Source organism: Zeus faber (genome assembly GCF_960531495.2).
Source record: "Zeus faber genome assembly, chromosome: 15".
NCBI classification, from domain to species: Eukaryota; Metazoa; Chordata; class Actinopteri; order Zeiformes; family Zeidae; genus Zeus; species Zeus faber.
In genome coordinates this window covers 10146161-10169270 of record NC_137194.1, presented here as the reverse complement: position 1 = coordinate 10169270, position 23110 = coordinate 10146161, and the positions used below count along the sequence as shown (strand labels likewise).

At 43.7% G+C, this 23110-nt stretch overlaps 1 protein-coding gene across 1 annotated transcript in view; it reads right to left on the bottom strand.

The window, feature by feature from the left end:
* The window catches only part of LOC307241400 (forkhead box protein J3-like), a gene marked incomplete at both ends in the record, with an annotated part of 76123 nt that overhangs the window by 17255 nt on the left and 35758 nt on the right, over window positions 1-23110 (bottom strand). The window contains 3 exons of the mRNA XM_080015467.1: window positions 8788-8937; window positions 14816-14917; window positions 22547-22630. Of these exons, the coding sequence (XP_079871593.1) occupies window positions 8788-8937; window positions 14816-14917; window positions 22547-22630 (336 nt within the window). The remainder of the gene's footprint in view (window positions 1-8787; window positions 8938-14815; window positions 14918-22546; window positions 22631-23110) is intronic.

Sequence of the window (23110 nt, the reverse complement as noted above, 5' to 3'; positions counted from 1 at the left end):
GGAAGCGCGCGGCCAGTTGTCAGACGTTTCGACGCCCCGATCACCCCGCACCCGATCGGACGGGGAGCTCGGTCTGTCCCCGGTGACGGCTCTCGGCCTCATTGTGCTTATATGAATTTGTTCCGCCCGGTCGCTCCGCTTTGCAAGCAGCCGGCGCCGCGTCTCCGTGACGTCGGGATCCGAGACTCTGACTTCACGCGGGGGGGGGGGGGGGGGGGGGGTCAGGCAATCCCTCTTCTGGCTCCCCCCGGGGGGGGGGGGGGGGGGGGGGGGCAACGCTTCTAGCGCGACCCGACCAATCAGGGTCGCGCGAGGGTCGTGGGTCGTCGGGCGGAAGGTCAGGAAACTTGTCAACGGAACGCCGGTGGTCTTGTGTGGCGGAACAGAGAGAAAAAGCGGTTGCAGGGCCGCTCCGCTGACGACGCCGTCGCTTGGACCCCGTCTCTCCGCCGCCTCCCGGACGGGAAAAGAATTCCGACACGCCGGGCAGTTCCGTGGGGGCGCGGCAGGGCGTCCGGGACACCGTCGATCGTGCCGCCGCGCCGCGGGGTAGAGATGCCCGTCTGCCGTTTCCGCGTTGCTCGCGTTTGGAAATTTGCCGGCCCCGGCAAAATCAGGTCACAACGGAGCTGAATTTGTATGGTCTGATCCGGGCATTAGTCATCACAATCACGTCACCGCTAAATAGTCCCTAAACCGTCTGTCACACTGTTCGAGTGTAAAAAAAAAAAGCTTTCTGAAGCGTTTTCTTTTTTCAACGCTGCCTCGCTCCCTGTAGAAATAAACTCAAAAAACTCAAAATAAAAATGTGGAAAAAATAATGAAAACGATGATGGGAGGGCCGTTTCTGGGACAGGGCTTGGGGGGGGTTCCAGATGGTCTGGAATTGACTCCAGTAATATTTCAGACTGAATTTGGACTGAACAGTATTAATCGATTAAGGATGTCTTCGCTTGTTCAGTGGAATTTTTGGCCAAAAAAACAACAAAAAAAACCCCAAAAAACGAGGTTTGCAAAATATGAACTGGCCTCCGCGGAACAGCCTGCCGTGAATCGTCATTGTACGGGCACGGCTCATATTTTGAAAACCGTCTTGACGGCGCACAGAACAATATCATCTGCAAGCTCTAACAACATGTGTTGCATCGTAATGACGGCTCAACGCGTCTCAAACCTTGACGTGAGATACATTTTGGCACCCAGCGCCGAGAGTTCAAATGAAACCTTTTGAATTGTGGAAACGGCAAATTGTTATCGCCGACGGGCGCGGGTGCGCACGCGCACACACACACACACACACACAAAGGACTAATTGATTTAAATCGCCAAAGGACCTTGTTTTATGGGGGATGAAGGATTATTTGATCATGTGAGCAGCCAGTTGATCAGCCAGCCAAACATGTCTGTGTGCGCACGGCGGCCTGCCAAGCCTGTGGTGCGGCCAAGACCGCAGGCTCCCAAACAGTGGACCACACCGGACACACATTTAAATAAACCTCACTGCGTGTTTATTTGAGTGTGAGTGTGTGTTTATGTGTGGCTCCTGGTTAGTGCGAGTGCGGTGGTGGCTACCGGCTGCTTCTGCCGGTTAGGGCTTCAGACGGAAACAGTAGCTCACGGGCGCGCACGCACGCACGCACGCGGGCACGCGCGCACACACGCACATACACACATAGACGTTGAATATAATGTTTGAGTTGAGAAGCTTGCAAGAATTTGCAAAAATTGCAGGCCAAAGGAAATTTACCAATGGAGACATACAGTCATACAGTACAGTATGTCATCTCTTCCTACGATAATATGCACTCTGCATACCACAGAAACAACTGGAAATGTTTCACTTTTTTTTTTTTTTTTTTTTTTCCCCCGAAACATAAGGAACCATGAAAGAAGGAAACACAGAGCTCTTGAGCACAGCGCTCGTACAAGTAAAACGTTGATAAAATAAACATTCAGTATAAAGCAAGTACCGCATTAATTCAGCCCTGAAGGACATTGCGCTCACGTTTTCAGGGAAGGGACGACACGTTGTCGTGAGAATTCCAACACAACTCAGAGCCGAAACCGACTCCTGTCACAATCGACTGAGTGACTCGTCAAGAACCGGATCGGCCCTTTCATCACTGGTGAAGGTAGCCACTTTCAGAGTGGAACTTGCTCTGATGAACAGAGATGGTATTCCCACTAGAACTGATGCCTTGGATGAATCAGTGAAGCCCTGCAATTTTGATCTTGAAACACAGGTGGTGATTTCCATTATTTATACGTTTTCATGGCACATGCAGCGACGGCCACGGCACGGTGGTTGAAGCACCCGGCTTCATGGCTGAGAACATTAACCAGATTTTGGATGTACGACCATCTCTTTAGGAGATTTCCTTTTTTGGCAGACTAACACACGCACACGCACACGCACACACGCACACACACACACACACACACACACACACACACACACACACACACACACACACACACACACACGCACGCACCACAGGATCTGTAAACGCCTTGTCCACGGCAGAGTGAGGTCCATCAATCTCGCCGGACAATCTGTCATTGTCCTGTCTGTGTGATTGTGCACTTCGTTAGAAAATCACATACTTCCCCCGGACTTGTATCACCTCTCTATAATGGCATACCTCCATCAAAGTGTGTAATTCCGTGACCGTAACGCCCGGAAAGAAATTCAAAATAAACATGTCAACTATATTTATGCCTTCCATTTCATTATGTCCTCCGTCGGATACACGGCGCCTCAATGATAAATCTGTGAACCACGAAGACTCCGGTTCCGGCTCACGTCCATCAAGCAGAGACATGAGGGACTAGATGAGTTTTGGGACCAAGAAAGGACAATTATATCAACATATTACAAAGATAAGATAAGATAAGACAAGATACACCATCTTAGCGCAATGTATTTGAATATTGACTGATTGGGGGAAAAAAATATCTGGTGAAATCTTTTATTTTTTAATTGAATTTGGTTAGCATCAATTAGTGTAAAAATGAAAGAAAATTACAAAAAAGAAGAAAATATTTGTTGGTTTTATTAAAAATATTGTTCAAAAATGGAATATGTTAAGGTTACGGTAATTCAATATATTAGATTACCAGTAGTTGAAATAGGATATGTACTGTTGTAATTTTCGAGCGTTGAATTTTCTAACAACATGGATTCGTTGATCATTTTGTTGACTCTTTGTATAAATATATACATAATAATGAATAATCCTCGTCATCTTCATATTGATCATAGTGACCTAATTATGGGTCTAATTAATATTGGTCTAATTACTGTATTGCGTATACTGTGGAAACTCTGCGCTTCCTCTATCGGGTTTAGAACAGTTAAGTTAGTTAGTTAAGTTTATAATGTTTAATTTCCCCCCTGTGGGATTAATAAAGTATTATAATTTCCCCCCTGTGGGATGAATAAAGTACTATCTCATATTATCTTTTCATATCTTATCATTTAATTTAACCATCAGGTGCGGATGGAGCTTTTGAGAGCTGTCTGCATCTTTCCTCTCCATTTGCCTTGAAAAACGAACATACCATTAAAGTAATTACAAAAAATAGGAATGAACTGTAGACTCCCTTTCATAAACAGAAAAATGAATAAAAAAAATAATTAAATAGCCAATTTTTTTTTTATAAATATATATATATAAAATATATATATATATATATATATATATAAATATATATATATATATATATATATATATATATATATATATATAAAATAAATACACATTTGTCCTTGTGGCAGAATAGGCTTTTTGAAAGGAACTAACTGGAGCACAAAATAAGTTGGTCTCTGAGTCAGAGGTGGAAACTACTCTCATCACAGTACTTCGCCTTCACCTAAAATTTGGTACATATGATTTGTATTTTCTTTGCATGCATCTTGTTTTTACCTTATGTTTTATAGTTATTATTACTTATCAGGGGTCCATCCCATAGTTATTGTTAGGATTTTTTTTTCAATAATTATTCTCTTTGGCACTTTTCGGGCAAAAAGTGTCTGGACCAGGATGACTGCGACAGCTACAGACACGGTTGAGGCGTCGTTAGAACCGGGATGTGGCGGACATCTCGTGGTTCAAGTTTCAACTAAAATCGATCCACACAGCCGAACGTTTGTGCATCACCGACACGCCAACGTTGGAAAACGATGAGATGGGTTTGTGGAGTAAGACGCTTTGTGGAACCATCATCCAGTTTGCTATGAATGTGCAGGTTGTGGCTACGAACGTCCATTCGTGTGGTGCATGGTGCGTGGCAGGGATGTAACGGTATGAAATTTCACAGCACGGTACGGCATCTACCAAAACGCCGCTGTATACAGAATTGCGTTACATCATGTTGCATCCCTAGTGCGTGGTGTAGACTCATTGTTGTTACAAACTGGGTGAGGCGGTGCCCCGTTCAATGGAAATTTAACTTGTTTAAGACATAATGCTGACTTAAAGACGAGCCACAGCACGAATTGATGCTACATTCCATGGGAACTCGTAATCGGTGTCGATAATGGACCCTGTGTATTGCTGCCTGCATCTATATTTGTTATCATTATTACATAAGTACAGTATATAATCAGAAGTTACATTCTACATGTGTTCACCGGTGTGAAACATGCCTGTTGCTTTTTGCAGTTATTTTGGCTATGACCTTTTTACAAAGGAGGTTAGAGCCAATATTTAACTTATTTTCTATGTCCACTCAAAAAGATTGTGTTCCCCCCAACATGAAGGGTGAAACGATGAACTCAATATTTAATCTAGTGATGCACCGATTGTTAAATTCTGGCTGACAGCCCATGCTTTTTTTTTTTTGTTTGTTTATTTTATCCTTGTTGTTATTTATTCCCCCTTTTGTGCCAGGGAAACAGAGCAATCTTCATTATGAAAAAATAAATGAACTGTAAAGTCTTTCAGCCCTGCATCCCACTATCTGAGCACAAATTCAGTCACACAAATGTATGAAACAACCTTGATGACCTTCTCTCACATGAAAAATAACACTTTCGAAAGCCCTGTTAGCCTGCTATACAACCACCCACTCAATGAGAAGAATTTTCCAGTACTTCCATAGCCCAACAAAAGATATTTTTGGGAAACATAAAGTAAATGTAATTAAACACAAGTGTGAACGAGATTATAAAAGCAATAACGTTAAAATGATTGATTCAATAATCAAAGTTTAAAATAATATAACTTTTTGCTGTCCTCCGCGACGGAATCACAGTCGGATGTGACGTGGCTACCGTAAAGACATGGAGAAAGCGTGGAGCCAGCTGTACTCCAGAGTTTACGGAGCCGGTAGATGCCGTTTTCTCTGGAATAATAACAGTGGATTGATATAAAAGTTTGTTTTTTCTATTTATTAACCGCCTGGAGGTAGTTTGGTGCCATAGCGAGGGAGCAGAGATAGGTTTTGGACAAGGGATTGGGCAGGGATTTGGGCAAGGTGGTCTCGAGTGGCACGGTCGATCCGGTGATAAAGTTGCAGCTCCAGCTTATTACTTGTATATAAATTCTTATAACAGACCCAAAATAATTAAGATTCATATATTTTATTGCAGTCTTTGTACATCACCATAGCAAAATATTGTCACGCTTGTTTCGTTTTGCCGTTGTACCTCGTTGTCCCCTTCCTGCGTTCCCATTACGCACGGTGCTTGTTTCGTTCAATAAGGAAACGGAGTAAAATAATTGAGCCTGGGATGGCACTGTCTGTACAATCGGAGCGCGGGCGCCCCATCACTTGTGCGCCGGCACCGTTGTTGTCATCAGAGAGCGAGACAGGCAAACATCTTGCAAACAACTTGTTGATGGCAGTCAACAAGTCGAATATCGGCCGATACTGATGTACGGCCGCTAAATCCCTGCATCCCCAATTTAATCACTTGAGTAGCTTGTTTGAGTAAAGCAAGTATATGCGCAACTTATTTCCTCATCACAACCCCAACTTGAACGCTATCTCTGCAGTCACAGTAATCTATTTCCACTTCCTGTTCCAGTTCCCTTTTCACCACACGAGTCCCTCAGCTTCCCAAATATCCCTAGCTCATGTTCCCCAGCTGTTCCAAACATTAAACAGGACGCTGAGAACTTTCTACATACTTTGGCTTTGGAAGTGGAAACGTCTCTAATCCTGATTTTGGAACCAACCAGGAAGAAGGAGGCACACTACCAAGCAATGACCAAACCGCTCAAACTCAAACAGATCACTTCCAGCCGAGGAAAAGCCACGAGGCCTGGGTTAAAGGTCATCATTGTGAAGATTGTCCATGTTTTCGTTGGTTTGGAACACGGGAGGAACAGCCCGGGCTGCCTATTCTAAATTGTCAGGTATCTCAGAATCAGAATAAGTTTATTCCGCCAGGTACATTCATATATACAGTACAAGGAATTTGTCGTGGTGAGGTTTGGTGCGTTTCGCTCCAGACCATTAGCGTTTAAAAAAGCTTAACAGTCTGGAAAAAAATGGAGAATAAAATAATAATTAAATAAAATTGAATAATAAAAGAAAATTACACTGAATATATCTCGGCATCTATTTAAGTTATACTGTGGTACCCTGGGCAAGTTGAGGCATGGACTCCACAAGACCTCTGAAGGTGTCCTGTGGTATCTGGCACCAAGACCTTAGCAGCAGATCCTTTAAGTCCTGGAAGTTGCGAGGTGGGGCCCCCATGGACCAGGCTTGTTGTTCCAGCACATCCCACAGATGCTCCATCGGATCGGAGCCTAACCCGGGCCATCCACACGATGTAGAAGAAAACGTGATTCATCAGAGCAGGCCACCTTCTTCCACTGCTCCATGGTCCAGTTGTGATGCTCACGTTCCCATTGTAGGCTCTTGTAGGTGGTGGACAGGGGTCATCATGGACACTCTGACTGGTCTGCGGCTACACAGCCCCGTACGCAGCAAGCTGTGATGCACTGTGTGTTCTGACACCTTTCTATCATAACTGCATTAACTGTTTCAGCAATATGTGCTGCAGTAGCTCTTATGTGGGGTCGGACCAGACAGACCAGAGTTCACTCCCCAAGTGCATCAATGAGGCTTGGCCGCCCCCACGACCCTGTCGCCGGTTGTCGTTCCTTGGACCACTTTTGGTAGGTACTAACCACTGCATACCGGGAACACGCCATAAGACCTGCCGTTTTGGAGATGCTCTGACCCAGTCGTCTAGCCATCACAATTTGGTCCTTGTCAAAGTGGCTCAGATCCTTACGCTTGACCATTTTTCCTGCTTCCAACACATCGACTTCAAGAACTGACTGTTCAATTGCTGCTTAATATATCCCACCCCTTGACAGGTGCCTTTGGAACCAGATGAGCAATGATATTCACTTCACCTCTCACTGCTTTTAATGTTGTGGCTGATTGTTGTACATTATATACAGTATACTGATATAAGAGTCGTTACCATCTTGGATTTTGGTTATTTTAATATCGTGTTAGAGTAAAATTTTGTCTTTAAACGGCATTGTACTAAAGTACAGCACTTTTCTGAACTCCATAGACTGTTCTAAACGGTTTTCGATGCCTCTATCTGCCTGTCATAATATACTTTCTTGAAAGTAGATATCTTATGAAAGCACCGATAGTCATCCCCAACATATCCTCAAATTACTGATATCGAAGTGTTTGTCACAAAATATCCTGATATTTGGATTTTGCCAGACAGCTAGTACTCTCTACCCAATTGTGGAGCAAGGGGCGTGGTCAAGCATCGGCTGCAGACGACAGCACGGCTCCCTCTCTCCGGCCGACTCGGGGAAGGGAGCTTTCTTAATGTTTGTCCGTCTTGCAGGGAGGGATCGGCGCACGGGCTCATCAGCCGACCGGGAGCCAGAGAGCGGCACGCCATTACTCCTGCGCCCGAAACCACCACCACCACCACCACCACCACCATCATCATCATCATCATCATCATCATTATTATGATTATTATTATTTAAACTTCTGGCCAGCAAGTCTTTTGTTCATCGACATAATAAAAATGTTAGCATGTTGGCAAACCACGGCAAAAAGGACGTCTCCCTCCCTAAAAGCCTGCCTGTGGGCAGAGACTCCCACACCAATGTAACAGATATTTTCATCCCCTTTGATTTACAGGGCCTTTCTGAGTCATTGCTTTGTTTAAGATTGATTGGTTCTAGACCAGGAAGTCGTAGACTAAGGTGATGAAGGATTAGTCAGCTCCTTCTGTCTGGTCTTAGTCCAGATCAACCTGGTCAACCTGGAGGGCCAAACCCATTCATCGAAAAATAAATCTGCCTCCGGCCAGGTTTAATTTAGGCCTTCACTTACGCCTAGATTAGCGCTGATCTTCCTCCTGGAAATCACATTTTTAAACCAAGACGAGGGCAAGTCTATTATTACAAGTCTATTATTACAAGTCTATTTTAAACCATGACTGAGAAAAGCCATTTCTGTTAGTCCAGATGAAAAGTGCGTTTATACTGAGATTAGGTCTAACCTGTGTCACCGCCCCACGGTGTTTTAGTGGTTTGAAGCTGTTCAAATCTTACTGATACAACCTTTAAACGGCCATTATCACGAACCATCGGCTCTATGCAGCATTAGCCTTCTTTCATTCGTCAGGGATCACTCAAGTAGATATCAAACATCAAATACACACACGCACGCACACACACACACACACACACACACACACACACACACACACACACACACACACACACACACACACACACACACACACACACACACACACACACACACACACACACACACAGTTACCGGGGTGTAGCCGTGCACGTTGCTGCCGCTGCCGCTGGCGGTGTTGAGGTTGAGGGAGGCCATGCTCTGGTCTGACAGGCTGTTACTGAGGCTTCCCCCCAGGCTGCTGGGGCTCTCACTGTCCTCCGTGTCCGGGTTGTACAGAGCGACCTATACACACACACACACACACACACACACACACACACACACACACACACACACACACACACACGCACACGCACACGCACGCACACGCACACGCACACGCACACACGCACACGCGCACACACAGAAAATACGCATGCATATGCACACAACGAGGCAATAAAAGCAGATTTACTCGACAATAAATACTGAATCCAATTTTCAGATTTTTTTTGTCAGAGTTTGCACAATTTCTAATTTTGCCTATTCTTATGAGGTTTATTGTACATTTTTAGGATAATTTCCAAATCCCTCAGTTTTTTTTTTGTTGTTTTTTTTTGTTAATTTTTCGAGTTCATTGTTAATTTTTAAGGTACATTTTGATTGTTTATTGATCATTTTGAAGTCATTTTGAGGTGTATTTTTCTTAGTTTGTTGTGAATTTTCAGGTTTAATCAGATGTTGCCAATTTTTTTTTCTTTTTCATCAACACTTGCAAGCCGCAGTCTCCTCGCTGAAGGCCTTTTATAAGGTACTTCTGCCCCTCAGAGCCCTTCATCTCCTTAATGTCCCATTTTACTACCTTTTAAAACTGCCAGGTTAAACTCCGCCCGTGGCCCGTCATCACACTGTGGTTTAAGGCGTTTATGATGGAGGACTGATTAGAAAATACATTCATTCAAAAGAAATTTGTAAATGACCGCTGCTTTGGCGTTAAAACCACAGGGGACGTGTGGATTTAATTCAATATTTTTTCATTTTAAAGGTCTATTTGGTTGGTTTCATGCAATGACAGGGTCACAGCCAACACTGCACTGAAAAATACTGTCGAGGCACAACGACTGCAGGATCTGAGAATATATATTCGTTTCCTTCAGTTTAATACCGGAGAGATCAGTTTAACTCAAGATTTTAAATTTCCGCTCTATAGGAGTCTCCATTTCCTTCTTGAAGTGAGATCAGAGCGTATTTTAAAATAAGATACGCTCAGCTTACGGAGACTCTTTCAGGCCGTCCTTCACTTTTTCCTCGCGCTAAAGCACACGTTGGGAGCGGGGACACAGGGATAGGAGGAAAACACAGCTACATCTCATCCCGTTCTGCACACCGCAGCGGACGCAAATGTAGATGTAAATCCAATCCAAAAAGTAAAGTACACCTTAATCTGAACGGCTGATAACCTGGGTACACAGTGGTTATATCTGGGATAATGTCGATTTGATGGATAATGTGGTTTGAGCCAGATGATTCCACGTTGCAAGATGAACTGTTTGTCTAGCTTTTGGGTAAACAAATAAAGTTGGTGCAGAAGACAAAGAAAACATTGACAAAAGGTCGAAATCAATGAGCTCGCCTCAACAAAATCAAATATTTAAAACAAACAATGTTTTTTTGGGTTTTTTTTTCCACGCTTGAACTCATTACGGCAGCGAGAGTAAAACCCAGATGGCTTTGCTTCTGCGGTCGGTTTTCGAGCCGCTCAAATGCATTTTCGTACGGCGGTCGCCATCATGATCGTGAAATTGCAGTTGATGATTAACAGTCATGCAAATAAGTGGGATTAACGTACGATTTATCCATTTTAATTATTTTTTATTTTTATTTTTCATTTTTATTTTTCACTTTAAGCGCGCATAGTACAAGCCAGGCCTCTTCAACTGGGGGCCCGGGGGTCAAACGTGGCCCATGCATGAATGTAGATTGTTTATTACAATAAGATGGAAGAAAACAAAGACACAAACACAAACACACAAAAACAAACATTCATTTTTTAAACCGTACAGCCCATCACAGATATGTTACTGGCGAGGAAACAAAAATTCAGAAATTGAAGTTGGCAAAGTCACGAATGTTTCTTGTCCATAAGCTGTTTTTAATGTGAGAAGTACCTTCTGACTGAAAGTAATTACAAAGAAAAACAATAACAACCATATGGCTCTGCCAAAGCAGCATAAAATATGAGAGAATAATGTCTCAATATAGGACTTAAACTGTTGAGTATTTATGCATTTTTATTTTTCAAGAAGCCACACAAAAAAAGGAGTTGCAGGATTGGTACCAAGTCCAAAATCTGGCCCCTAAGTTTAGTCGAATCGCCCTGGAATAAGCCTTTAATACCTATTAATAATAATACACATCAGCCTATTGCAGAAGAGCTTCTTATTGACACTGAACACTGGGAACCGATGGAAACGTGGATAAGTAATTAGCTATTTATTGTGACATTTCTCACATTAGTTTCGAACTCCCTCCCCGGGGGGGAACATGATGATTGTGGAATCTCAACGATTTTGCAAAGCGATGGCGGTGCGCTCAAATTATCGCGATCAGAACATAATGTATCATGTAATAATTGCGACAGCTCTAGTTTTTTTCCCCCCGGTTGGCTTTACCCTTTTCACAAACAAACAGACAGACAAACAAACAAACAAGTAATAAATTCCTGAGCAGTATGAAATAAGATAACAGCATCTGGGCGGCCGGAGAGGAGAGTGAAACAGAGAACAGTATTTACAACCAGAAGGTTAAGTGATCCGTCATATTCAGCCGTTGCCCTGACCGCAATGCGAGCTCCTGCTTTGGGACAAATCTCCTCTTTGGTTGGGGTCAGGGAGAGGTCACGGACTGAAAAGCAGAATCCTTTATGAGTGTGTGTGTGCGTGTGTGTGTGTGTGTGTGTGTGTGTGTGTGTGTGTGTGTGTGTGCGTGCGTGCATGTGCTCATATCTATGAGTGTGTGAGTCTTGTGTGGTTTTGTGTGTGTTGTGTCTGAGTATGCTAAATATCTTTGAAGTGTGCGTGTGTGTGTGTGTGTGTGTGTGTGTGTGTGTGTGTGTGCGCGCACGTGTGTTTGTGTAAATGCCAATCAGACGGGCGTCGGAGGTCTCGGTGGCTACTTGACCCTCTGACTCCCAATACAAACAGAATCACACCCAGGTCAGCTTCCCTATGCGTGTGTGTGTGTGCGTGTGTGTGTGTGCGTGTGTGTGTGTGCGCGTGTGTGTGTGCGTGTGTGTATGTGTGTGTGTGTGTGTGTGTGTGTGTGTGTGTGTGTGTGTGTGCGTACGTGTGTGCGTGCGTGTGTGCGTGTGTGTGTGCGTGTGTTTGAAAGTCAGTCCAAGCGGCTGTCAAAATGAGTCGGTTTAATGGGAGCTGTGCTTGTGTGTGTGTGTGTGTGTGTGGTATGTGTGTGTGTGTGTGTGTGTGTGAGTGTAGGAATGAGGAGTGAGTGGAAAGACTTATTTTACTGCAGTTTGAAATGGCCAGCGAGGTCCCTTCCCAGACAGTAGCATCCAGAGAGATAACCTGGGGACTACTAGTGTAGAAAATTCCGTTATTTTCTGTCAAAAAAAAAAAAAAAAAAAAAAAAAGGATGACTTGCAACTTGCATTAAAGGTCCAAGACACATTGTCCTATTGGTGAACAAACAAACAACAACAAAAAAAAAAACTGGTAAAAAAAAGTGACAAATTCTGGAGTGTATACGAAAAAATGGACGTAGCATCCGAGACGTCAGAAGTTGGTTTCTGAAGAGGCGATTTGAGGCCTCGAGGTTGGTTTTATGCTCGCCAGCATCTTGGCATGAAACGGAGCCAGAGCTTTATAGATTTGGGCAGCAGGTCGGAGTCTTGGTGTCTGCCCAGATATACGCCTTAATACGCCCTAATATCTTCACAAAAAAAAAAATCTGACACCCACTGGAAGGAGTAAGCTTGGATATTGAGACCCTAAGGCCTTAAAAGTGGAAAAAGGTTTTTGTTTTTTTTCCACGGACTTCCGTTGAGTTGTGGCTTCTTTATAGTTCTGCCTCGAATAGCCGACGTAGGTACGCCGTGGGTGTCGGGGCCGGTGCTTGTATTTATGGTTCTGCGTCGGTGAGTACGCACGTGGACTGTTAAAACCCTAGATGGCAGTGTCGAGTCCATTTTAGCACCGATGTAATAAAAACGGATCACGGCTATTTCACAGCACGAATCGAGCGTCACTTGTTGGCCTCCGTTACGATGATGTGGGGTATAAATTGACCGATTTTCGAACCTCCTCCAGTGCGTTCCGGTGTTTGTGGCGGTAGCTGCCGGCGGGGGGAGTGCAAATTGCCCCCCGATTGCTCCCACAGGACACACAGAGGACCCAAAACGTACACCGATAACATATTATTGCTGAGGGCCTCGATGCATGATTTGAATTAACAGAATGTGACATTGACGAGCGCCGCTGCTGTTTGGCTCAAAAGTTAGAAGGCCAAAAGTTAGAAGGCGAATCGCACAGGAGAGGAAAGAAGAGGCAAGGAATAGAGAGGATTTTAAGAGAGAGAGGCAGAGAGCGAGCGGGGCAAGGAGGGGCTGAGTGCATCAATGCGCTGTGCGCAGCTCTACATTGAAATACGATTTTACCCATTTTAATAGTGAAAAAAAAAAAAGAAAATCAATATGTTGCGGTCAATGTTGATATTGTGGCGGGCCGCCACAAATAAATCAATGTATGGGAAACACTGTCCTCAGCCGGCCTCTCTTCGATCTGCTCCATTTAGTTTTTCACTGTTGGCGGTAATAAACCGGCGACACATAGCGGCGAAAAAGATGACCATTGACAGCTCTCGCGGTCCTACGCCCCCCCACGCGTAGCTACATCTCTGGGGAGGCGCAGATAAGCTGTGGCAGCGGCCTGTGCCGCGTGCATGCGGCGGCTATTCGACGCAGAACTATAAAACGGCCTTTTGAGTTTTCTGAAGCAGCATCTAGTGGCCATAAGCTGAACTGCAGTTTGAATCACTGCGGCGCGGTTGGCGCTCGGTCTCTATGAGGAGAGAAGTTGCTTTCCTACAGTACAAAATAACCTTCTCCCAACCAGCCACATGTAATGATTCCGAAGTCCCAGACGATGAAGGAAAGCGTGCGATTTGGCCCATTGCAGCTGGCGAGGTAACCCACCCATGGAATGTGGTTCTTCTTAGCTCAGAAAGGGTGGAGGTAACCCCCGGTTTGATTTCTACCAACTTCTGCTTTTCTTTTGTAAGTCTCTGCCACGAGTGGAGACATCAACAATTATGCCTCAATTTATTAAAATCGGGTGACGATGCGGTGGAGTTTGCCTTTGATTGAGATGGCTTTGATTAAAAGTAATTAAGAGGGCTTTACCTTATTGGAATATAAATTAGCCAATCATGATCAGCTTTGATTGCAATCTACTATTAGAAAATTACTGTAAGAAAAAACTTCCCTATAACAATATACCGGTGGACTCTCCTCCTTTCTCCTGTGCACACACCTTCAGTAACTCCTCTGATGTCCTCTGATGATGTGCTGAAGCAATGGCTGTGTTTGTCCTCTGTTTGGTGCACTTTATTAGATGTCTAGAGAAATAAATAGTGGGCCAGCTGTGTAGAACTGGAGGAGTACTGGTTATATATCATCCAGACCTCACAGTACGATGCACATCCTCATCATCAGCAGCATTGCTCTGAAAGCTGAAAACTATTTTCTCTGCACGGATCTGATTAAATAAACACAAGGTTCTCCTTTAAGTTTTCACTTCATCGTGCTGTAACGAAGCGGGTCACACTCCTTCTGTACGTGGAAGTACTCGGCCGATAAAAATACTTCTCGATTTGGATGGTTTTTCTTTTTAAAACAACATTACATGTACTGCAGTGTAAAACCCCCGAAGAAGCTGATGTTATTTGAATCATCAAACCAAAGTAGTTTCCTGGTTTGGACTGGTTTAAACTACTGTGGTGAAAGATGGTCCGGGTAACCAGGCAATGGAATTTACAGCCGTTAATGTTGGTTAAGTGTTGTGGCCGTGTTTTAGACACAGACGAGACTTGACTCAGACCTTCCTTATGATGACTCTGACGACCGACGCATACTTTCTCCCGGTTCGCTCCTCGGTTTGCGTCCTACCTTGTTGGTGACGGTGTTGATGGCCAGGCTGGGAGAGCTCCCTCCAGACATGATGCAGTCCATCCTCAGGGACTCGGACTCCAAGGTGTAGGGGGTGGAGGCCTGGTGAAGGGGGAGGGAAAAGACAATAGGCGTATAAGCGTGTGAACCTGATCCAGGGTTCTCCAAAGACGCCGCGGGAAGAACGACCGTGAATCGATTTGTTGAGCCCTTCCCCCTGGCGAGGCGTCTACTGGAACCGGACCAAATTGCAATTTGTTTTTATTTACTGAAACACGTTATGTTGAGTGACGGTGGCTCAGGAGTGGGTCATCTCGTAATTGGAGGATTGCCGGTTCGATCCTTGGATCCCCTAGTCGCATCTTCAAGTGCCCTTGAGCGAGACAATGAACCCCAAACTGCTCCTGATGAGCAGCTTGACATCACTGTGTGAATGAGTGAATATGAGGCGTAAATGTAAAGCGCCTTTGTGTCCCGTGGGCGAGAAAGGGCACTACATCAAATGAAGAGGATTTACAGTGTATTATAATCTCATATAAAATATTCTTATCTTATATAAGATAACGTAACATAAAATAAGCCAAGATAGAACTATATTAATCCCTCGTGGGTGAAATTTTGGTGCTGCAGAAGCTCACTTGGCAGCATGAAGTACAGAGTAAGTATATACAGAGAAAATTCACAAATATATACATTCAAAATAAAAATAAGTAATAAACATGCAGCATATGTCGATTTTCTGATATGTCTGTTTTTGAAGAGGAAAACAGGAATACTCAAAGTTTTAATGATACATACTTCTGAAATACATGCTCTAAAATGTAACTCCTTTCTACTGTATTTAAAAGTTCAATGAAAGTAGTGAGCCCCTTTCACACAGGCAGTCTTTCCCAGCAATGTTCTGGAACCGTTCCTGCAAACCGGTTATGTGTAAATGGGAGCAGAGATCGTCATTCCTGGAAATCTGTTCCAACAATTTCCCACCTCAAGACCTAGTGACATTTCCGGGAAAATGCCGGTAAGGCTGTGTTGTGAATGGAAGCAGAATCAATGCCGGAATGAGCACGTAAAGAAGGGGTGGACCCGAATGTGAATACCGGCAAAGCACAAATTGTGGGTTTTAACAAATATTCACTTCCAGTCTCTACGGAGAAAGGTCTTTGTATTCTTAAATTGTATTATTTTTCTAATTAAAAATGCCACTCAGGCCCAATGACATTCTGCATAATAACTATATAATAATAATAACTGGCCATGTGCTTCTGCATCTGTATTTTCTATCTGCCCGTGCCGGCTGCAATGCAGCGTGGAGCTGGAGGGAGGGAGGGACAGGGGGAGGTACAGTTGGTGGAGAACGTTCCTTCTCCGGAGGCAGAGAGTATAGGACAGGTTGAAAATGATCACACTGATTTAATAACATTGGGTTGGGGAATATCGCGCCAGGCGCATCTCCGCCCGCCTCCGCCCACCTCCATCGAACATATATTTACTCATTTATATATTTATCACCTTGTTAATTTATTTCAGGATTCATTTCAAAAACATATTTATTTGTATTTGCGTGCTACGTCCACATACTGTACATCTTCTTTGTGGGTGCAAGTGAATGAGCTGTGTGCGCTGCTGAAAAGGCCTTAGACCAAAATGTTCCTGAATGTCGCTGCATGTGTTAAGGTTATCCCAGTAATTTACTGGGAACTACAGTATGTGTGAACGGGCTTTATTTCTGTTGATAACAGATTTAAATGCTTTCGTGATTTTGGCCCGTATAGCTGTCAAAGGTTTCAAATAAAAGCCGGGCCACCGCCACGCCTGCTTTCCACTAGAAATACACAGGAGATATGAACCGGATTTGACCTCACAAACTTAGCGAGGGAATAAAGTAATAGGAAGTACGTTCCTCAGCCCCCCGATTCCAAAAGGACTAATTCAGATTCAGTGCCCAAGGTCAAGGGGCGTTTGATTTAATTACCAGATGCTTGAAGGAAGAAAAGAAAGAGGGGATTGAAGACACGACTCGATCAGATTGATTGAACTTGGTGTGATAAAACAAGCTTATGTTTTTATTCTTGTGTTTCTTTTGAGCGTTCCGCATACCCCATGAGCAGATCCGGGAAACATCGACAAAGGTCGACGGAAGGTTAAACCGACGCAAGCCAAACGGGAAAATAAATAAATAAATAAATAAATAGATAAATAAATAAATAAATAATAATAATGAAATAGGGAGAGTGTTTTTCTCTCCCCCTTTGACTCCTTTCAGGGTTCAAGACGGTGCCTTCCTTCCCCCAAACTGCTTACGGTAAGAGGATTGGTCGGCAACAATGCAATCTTTAATTTATGATAAACTCGGAGGGGAAAAGAAGGGGGGGGGCAACGGTTTTCCCCCGATGAAAGACGACTTATAAAGAAGACAAGGCAGAGGTGAAGAGAGGAGTGATGAGAGGAGGAGGAGAGGAAAAGGAAAAGTGGCGACAGATAGGGGCGACACGGGGACAAAAAAATAAAAAATAAAAAATGGAGCGATTATTCTGGAAGGACCCGGGAAGCAGGTGTGTGTGTGTGTGTGTGTGTGTGTGTGTGTGTGTGCGCGTCTGCCCACGTGCGTGTCTACACATTAACGCGCCGACACCTCCGTCCGAGCGCCGTCGATTAATTTGCCGCAGGGATTATCGGGAAAAAACGTAGAAAGACTTTCGTCGCATTAGCGGCGGCGAAATAACGCAGAGTGTCGACAATTGACAGCTGACTAACTTAAGCTTTTTTTATTTTTTTTTTATTTTTTCATCCCTCCTCTCCCCACGCTATGTGTTATGCGTTATAAGTTAATGCGGGCATAATTCCGCAGCAGTTAAGGCTCTCCTAATTCTCCTTAGCACCGTGTGACAGCCCGCAGTGTGTCTGCCAGCGCTGCAAGCCAGGCGGAAGGAACGGGGTCGAAGGGCCCGTCCACGTAAGACGAGATGACAAGGCTCTGAATTAATTAATGTTTGTAATGTAAAAAAATAAATAAATAAAAAAATAAAAAAAAAGTCTGGGAAGAAAAATATGTCTAATGGCAGCCCCGGGGCCTCGCGTGGTAATTAAGTGGAACGCAAAGCCTGCAATCCTGTTCCTCCCTTCCCCTCTTCCAGCTTCTTCTCCCCCCCCGCACCCTCTCGCCTCACTCGTTTTCCCGCCGTCACTTCTTTCTCTTCGCCGCCTTCCCTCCCTATCTGGGTGACTTTGTCTTTCACCTATTTGCATCCTTTAGTTCCACCTCTCCATCTCCATCTCTCCTCCGCTCCTTAAGATTCCATCTCTCACGCTGGGGTGTTTCTTTTTCTTTTTTTTTTTTTACCTTCCGTCTTTTCATTTTGCCCCGTCTCTCTCTCTCTCTCTCTCTCTCTCTCTCTCTCTCTCTGGCAAAGAGCACCTGCAGTTGTGCTCTTTGCCTTTTTACGCCTGCACAGTTTTGGGGGTTTTTTTTCCCTGTGAGCCGGAGAAAAACAAATGCACAATGCAGGGGACAGACAGTGACAGACGTGAAAACATACAATATGAACTGACAGCAGGAGAGACTGATACCGATACTGACAAATAAACACTAAAACAGGGTATCATATCGGAAAATACCTGACCCTTGTTGGTTGTAAACGTCATACAAATAATACCAATAAAAAATTGTAATTGTATTTTATGTTCATTTTATGCTACATTAATGATACACATCCATCCGAGGAAGAAAAGCCATAAATACTAGAACATAAAAAAATGTAAGTAAACAGCAAATTTGCCTCAACACAACCGGTGAAAAGACAATTCCACTTATTGTGACATTTCTAATATTGGCCCAAAATTCCCAAATTCTGATGATCATTCATGGGAGAATCGAAGGTATTGTGGGGGGACAAAATACAGACAAAGACAAAAGCTGGAAATGACAGAACGAGAACAACAGATCGCAGGATAAAGAATGAAATAGAGCAGAGAAACATTTTGGCGTTGGTGTCATTTAGTTAAAATGACAAAAAAAAACTAAACCTTTTTTTGGGGGGGGGGTTCAAGATAAAAACAAAGCTCTGGTAGCGTCACAAAGGAGAGTGGGTTGAACCGCCCCGCGGGCAGCGTTTCTGAGATCAGCAGACCACCGAGTGGAAAGCCAGCTGCATCCCCGCTGCTGAATCTGGGGACGATACGTGCACAAAGAAAAAAGACGCGGCGCTCCGAGGATGCTGCGCAAAACCAATTTTCATGGGCCACTTCCAGGCTCTTGACAGCATCTCCACTGGATCATGTTCCTGGACAGCGACTCTCACATCCTGCTGTCAGCCCTGACAGGCCACAGGCGCCTGACGGTGTCAAGACATCGAGGGAACTGCCGATCGGATGGAGGCCATCAGCTGGGTCAATTGCCTGACTAAAGCTGACCAAGAATTGGAGCTAGTATAGAATTTTAAAAAAGCAAAAAAAAAAAAAAAAGCATAGAATATGAAAATTTTCAAACACGCCTTTTTAATTTGGCCTTTAATTAGCTTTAGTCAGAAAGTTTGCAAATGTTTCATTTTAGTTATTCATTATTTTATAACTTAGCTTTTAATGTTCACATTTGTATTTTACCACATATTGTATTTTTATTACATATTTTTTCATCTATTCATTTTTATGTTTTATTTGATCAATTTTCATTTTACTTTGTGAAGCACTCTCAGTTTCTCTATGAAATGGGCTCTACAATTAAACTTTATTATTATTATTATTATTATTATTATTATATAAAATAAATAAATAAATATATAAAATAAAATAATAATTAAAAATACAGTATGTAGCCAAAAATATGACAATCTTAATGAGAAAATCCATAACATCATCTGGGTCCCAGAATTCCATTCAAAACCCACCCCCTAGTTTTTTTTGTAAATGTTCATCCATATCGATGGTTGACTGACCACAACTAGCTACGCTGCTTTATCGAATTCAGCGTGGCTGCCAGCAGGAAAAATGGTCACGCGTAAGGATCTGAGTGACTTTGACAAGGACCAAATTGTGATGGCTAGACGACTGGGTCAGAGCATCTCCAAAACGACAGGTGTTGGGGGGTGTTCCGGGTATGCAGTGGTTAGTAGGAGGGATGGAATGGTACACGGTATGTTATCGAACCATTCGGTACGCCCCCTACGGTTCAACGCGCACATGGCGGTAGAAGGCCACTGGACGCGTTGGCGCGCGGCGTGCAGCAAGTGCTGCTTCCCGCCGAATCCACTGCCGCCTTCCGTGCGAAATTTCATTTCATGATTGCGCACAGCTACGCCAGGCTTTTCAATAGAAACAAGAAACGATCCGATTCTTTTGAACTGCTCTTTTGCAGGGAAGAAGGGAACCGAGTCTCGCCGGGTAATGAGACGTTCTTTTTTTTGTCAAGTTTCACAGTTTCATGTCGTGTTGTTTGTTTAAGTTGCCGCCTCCTGGCGCTGGCAAATGTTTCCCTCTCTATGTAAGAGATATCGTACGTCCTCCCTCACCGGGAGGTGCCCTGGCTGAAAAGGGCATCCAACCTGTCTGGTCCGATCCCACAGAAGAGCTACTGTAGCACAAATTGCTGAAAAAGGTTAATGCTGCTATGATAGAAAGGTGTCAGAACACAGTGCATCACAGCTTGCTGCGTATGGAGCTGTGTGGCCGCAGACCAGTCAGAGTGTCCATGCTGACCCCTGTCCACCACCTAAAGCGCCTACAATGGGAACGTGAGCATCACAACTGGACCATGGAGCAATGGAAGAAGGTGGCCGGCTCTGATGAATCACGTTTTCTTCTACATCATGTGGATGGCCGGGGTTAGGCTCCGATCCGATGGAGCACCTGTGGGATGTGCTGGAACAACAAGCCTGATTCATGGGGGCCCCACCTCGCAACTTACAGGACTTAAAGGATCTGCTGCTAAGGTCTTGGTGCCAGACACCACAGGACCCCTTCAGAGGTCTTGTGGAGTCCATGCCTCCACGGGTCAGAGCGGTTTTGGCGGCACGGGGGGAGCTACACAATATTAGTGGTTATTAGTGGTGGTTTTAATGATGTGGCTGATGGGTGTAAGTGCCAGCTAAAAAAAATTCATCAACTATGTTTATTTTTTCAGAAAAATAATCTTTAAACTCTGGAGTAGGACCCCTAGAGTGCCTGACCAAAAAAAAATACATAGAAGTCTTCAATTTATTTATCAACACAAAATTCTCTCACACTTGATAAGCTCCAAAATCAATGATGTACCATTATAATTGAAGCTCACATTCATCTGCATATCAAAACCGTTTCTCTGTGGGACCCTCACCACTTCCCCCTTCGGAAAAACCCCCCCCCAAAAAACGTCTGTGTCTCCGATGGATAACAAGTTTCATGCTGGCAGCGTCAGCAACCAGATCTAATCAGGGACACAACCATGTCTGCCTTTAAAAACAAACTTAACTTTGAAATGAGAAAAACTGAGATGAGATGGGAAAAAGTCAGGTTTACCTCCAGCTGCTGCTGCTTCAAAACGCTGCTTTCAGGCTTTCAACCGATTTTAAGAGACAAGATCACGTCGCACCTTCAGGAACGAGTGTGACGTGATCTCATCTTTTACTGGGAGTTTTAGAAACTATTTGAAAATTTAACTGATGATGTTTAAAGGTTTAAAGCAGAGATCCTCAACCTTGGGGTAGCGACCTCCGGACAATGTCCAGATAATCAGGTCCGGAGACTGTCCACGTGTAGACAGTAATACTCCATTTTGTTTAGGCGAGGGGCGGAGCCTGGGTTGAGCGTGCAGGAGGCAGGAGGTGACGCAATGACGCTGCGGAGTTTTACAGCACACCCAAGATGACAGACGAGGCTACTGACTTATCGGTCATTGTGACTTTTTTTGCATTGATACTCCATGAATTTGGACGTATCCGCAATATAAATGAAAGAGTGGAAAGGAATATAAAGGAAAACAGGACGGAGTACGAAGCAGATAGGCTCCGTGTACGAAGATCCGCACGAAAGGTAAATGACCCTTTTTCACCCTCGGCAAGTGGACGTGATGATGATGTCACCAGTCGTAGGATAGAGACGTCATCAACACGCGACACGCCGACGCGCTCACTGTGAATTCTCCGGACGACCACCTGCTCTGTTCACACATAACACTTAATCGGACATTACGCAGACTTTGTACGAGGGTGCTGGCTGGGTAAAGTTCGGGTAATGTCTGGTCCAAATGATTCGGACATTTGCGTTTACACATACAGCTCCTCCAGGTAATGTCCGGATAATTTGCAGTGCATGTGTGAAAGCAGCTTAGACTGATATATTGATATTTCATTTATATTTTTTTATTATATATCAAATTTAGTCAAATTTATTTGAAATATATTGCCATTTCTATATTATCCGCTGGGAGGGTTGAGAATCCATATGTTGTCCGTATGTTAGTCCCACCCATATGAGTTCCATATGTATATATATATATATATATATATATATATACACACAGTATATATAGTTAATGTTTTATCCATGTTTTATTTTTTTTTATGTTTGAGGTTTTATTGATTTTATTAATCTTGTCATGTGTTTTAAAGCACTTTGTAACTTTGTAAGGATAAGGTAAGATATTAAAATGTAAATGAAAATTAAATGGAGTAAGAGTAAGTAAGAAAAACGTGAAACGGGAGTATAACTTTCTTTGTGGGCAATGCTGACGGACGACAGGGAAGTGTATGGGTGACTCACCCGTTCTCCAGAGCGTGGCCTCTTCTTGGGCCGGCTCGGCACCGCGTCCTCTTTCGGGTTGTTGTCGATGGCCCAATAGGATCCCTAGAAAAGCGGCAAAATAACAGTAAATTCTTAAACTATGTCAACTCCAGGTTCATTTTCTGTGTATCAGCACTTGAATTTTAGTTACTGTACGACTCAACATGCTGTTACACTAATTATTATGGAGTGTACAGTAGATGTGTGTAGGTTTATATAAGGGGCGATTCATTGTATAAAATCAGGATTAAAGGTTACATTTATTTTTCAAATATAATCACAAATTGAAATTCCATGAAATACATACAAGTTCAACACAATGACATACAAATACTGATACAATGAAAAACTCCATCAGAGTTTATGCAGAACCTCAAGGAATCATGTATTGCCAAAAATAAAAATTGAATAGTCCAGTGTTTCACAATATGAGGTCCCCTGACCCCTCAGGGGTACTTCGAGAGGTTCCAGGGGTCCTCAGCAAAATCATTAAAAAAGTTAGACGTCAGCATCATTAGGGAACCTACAATAATGACTGTTTTG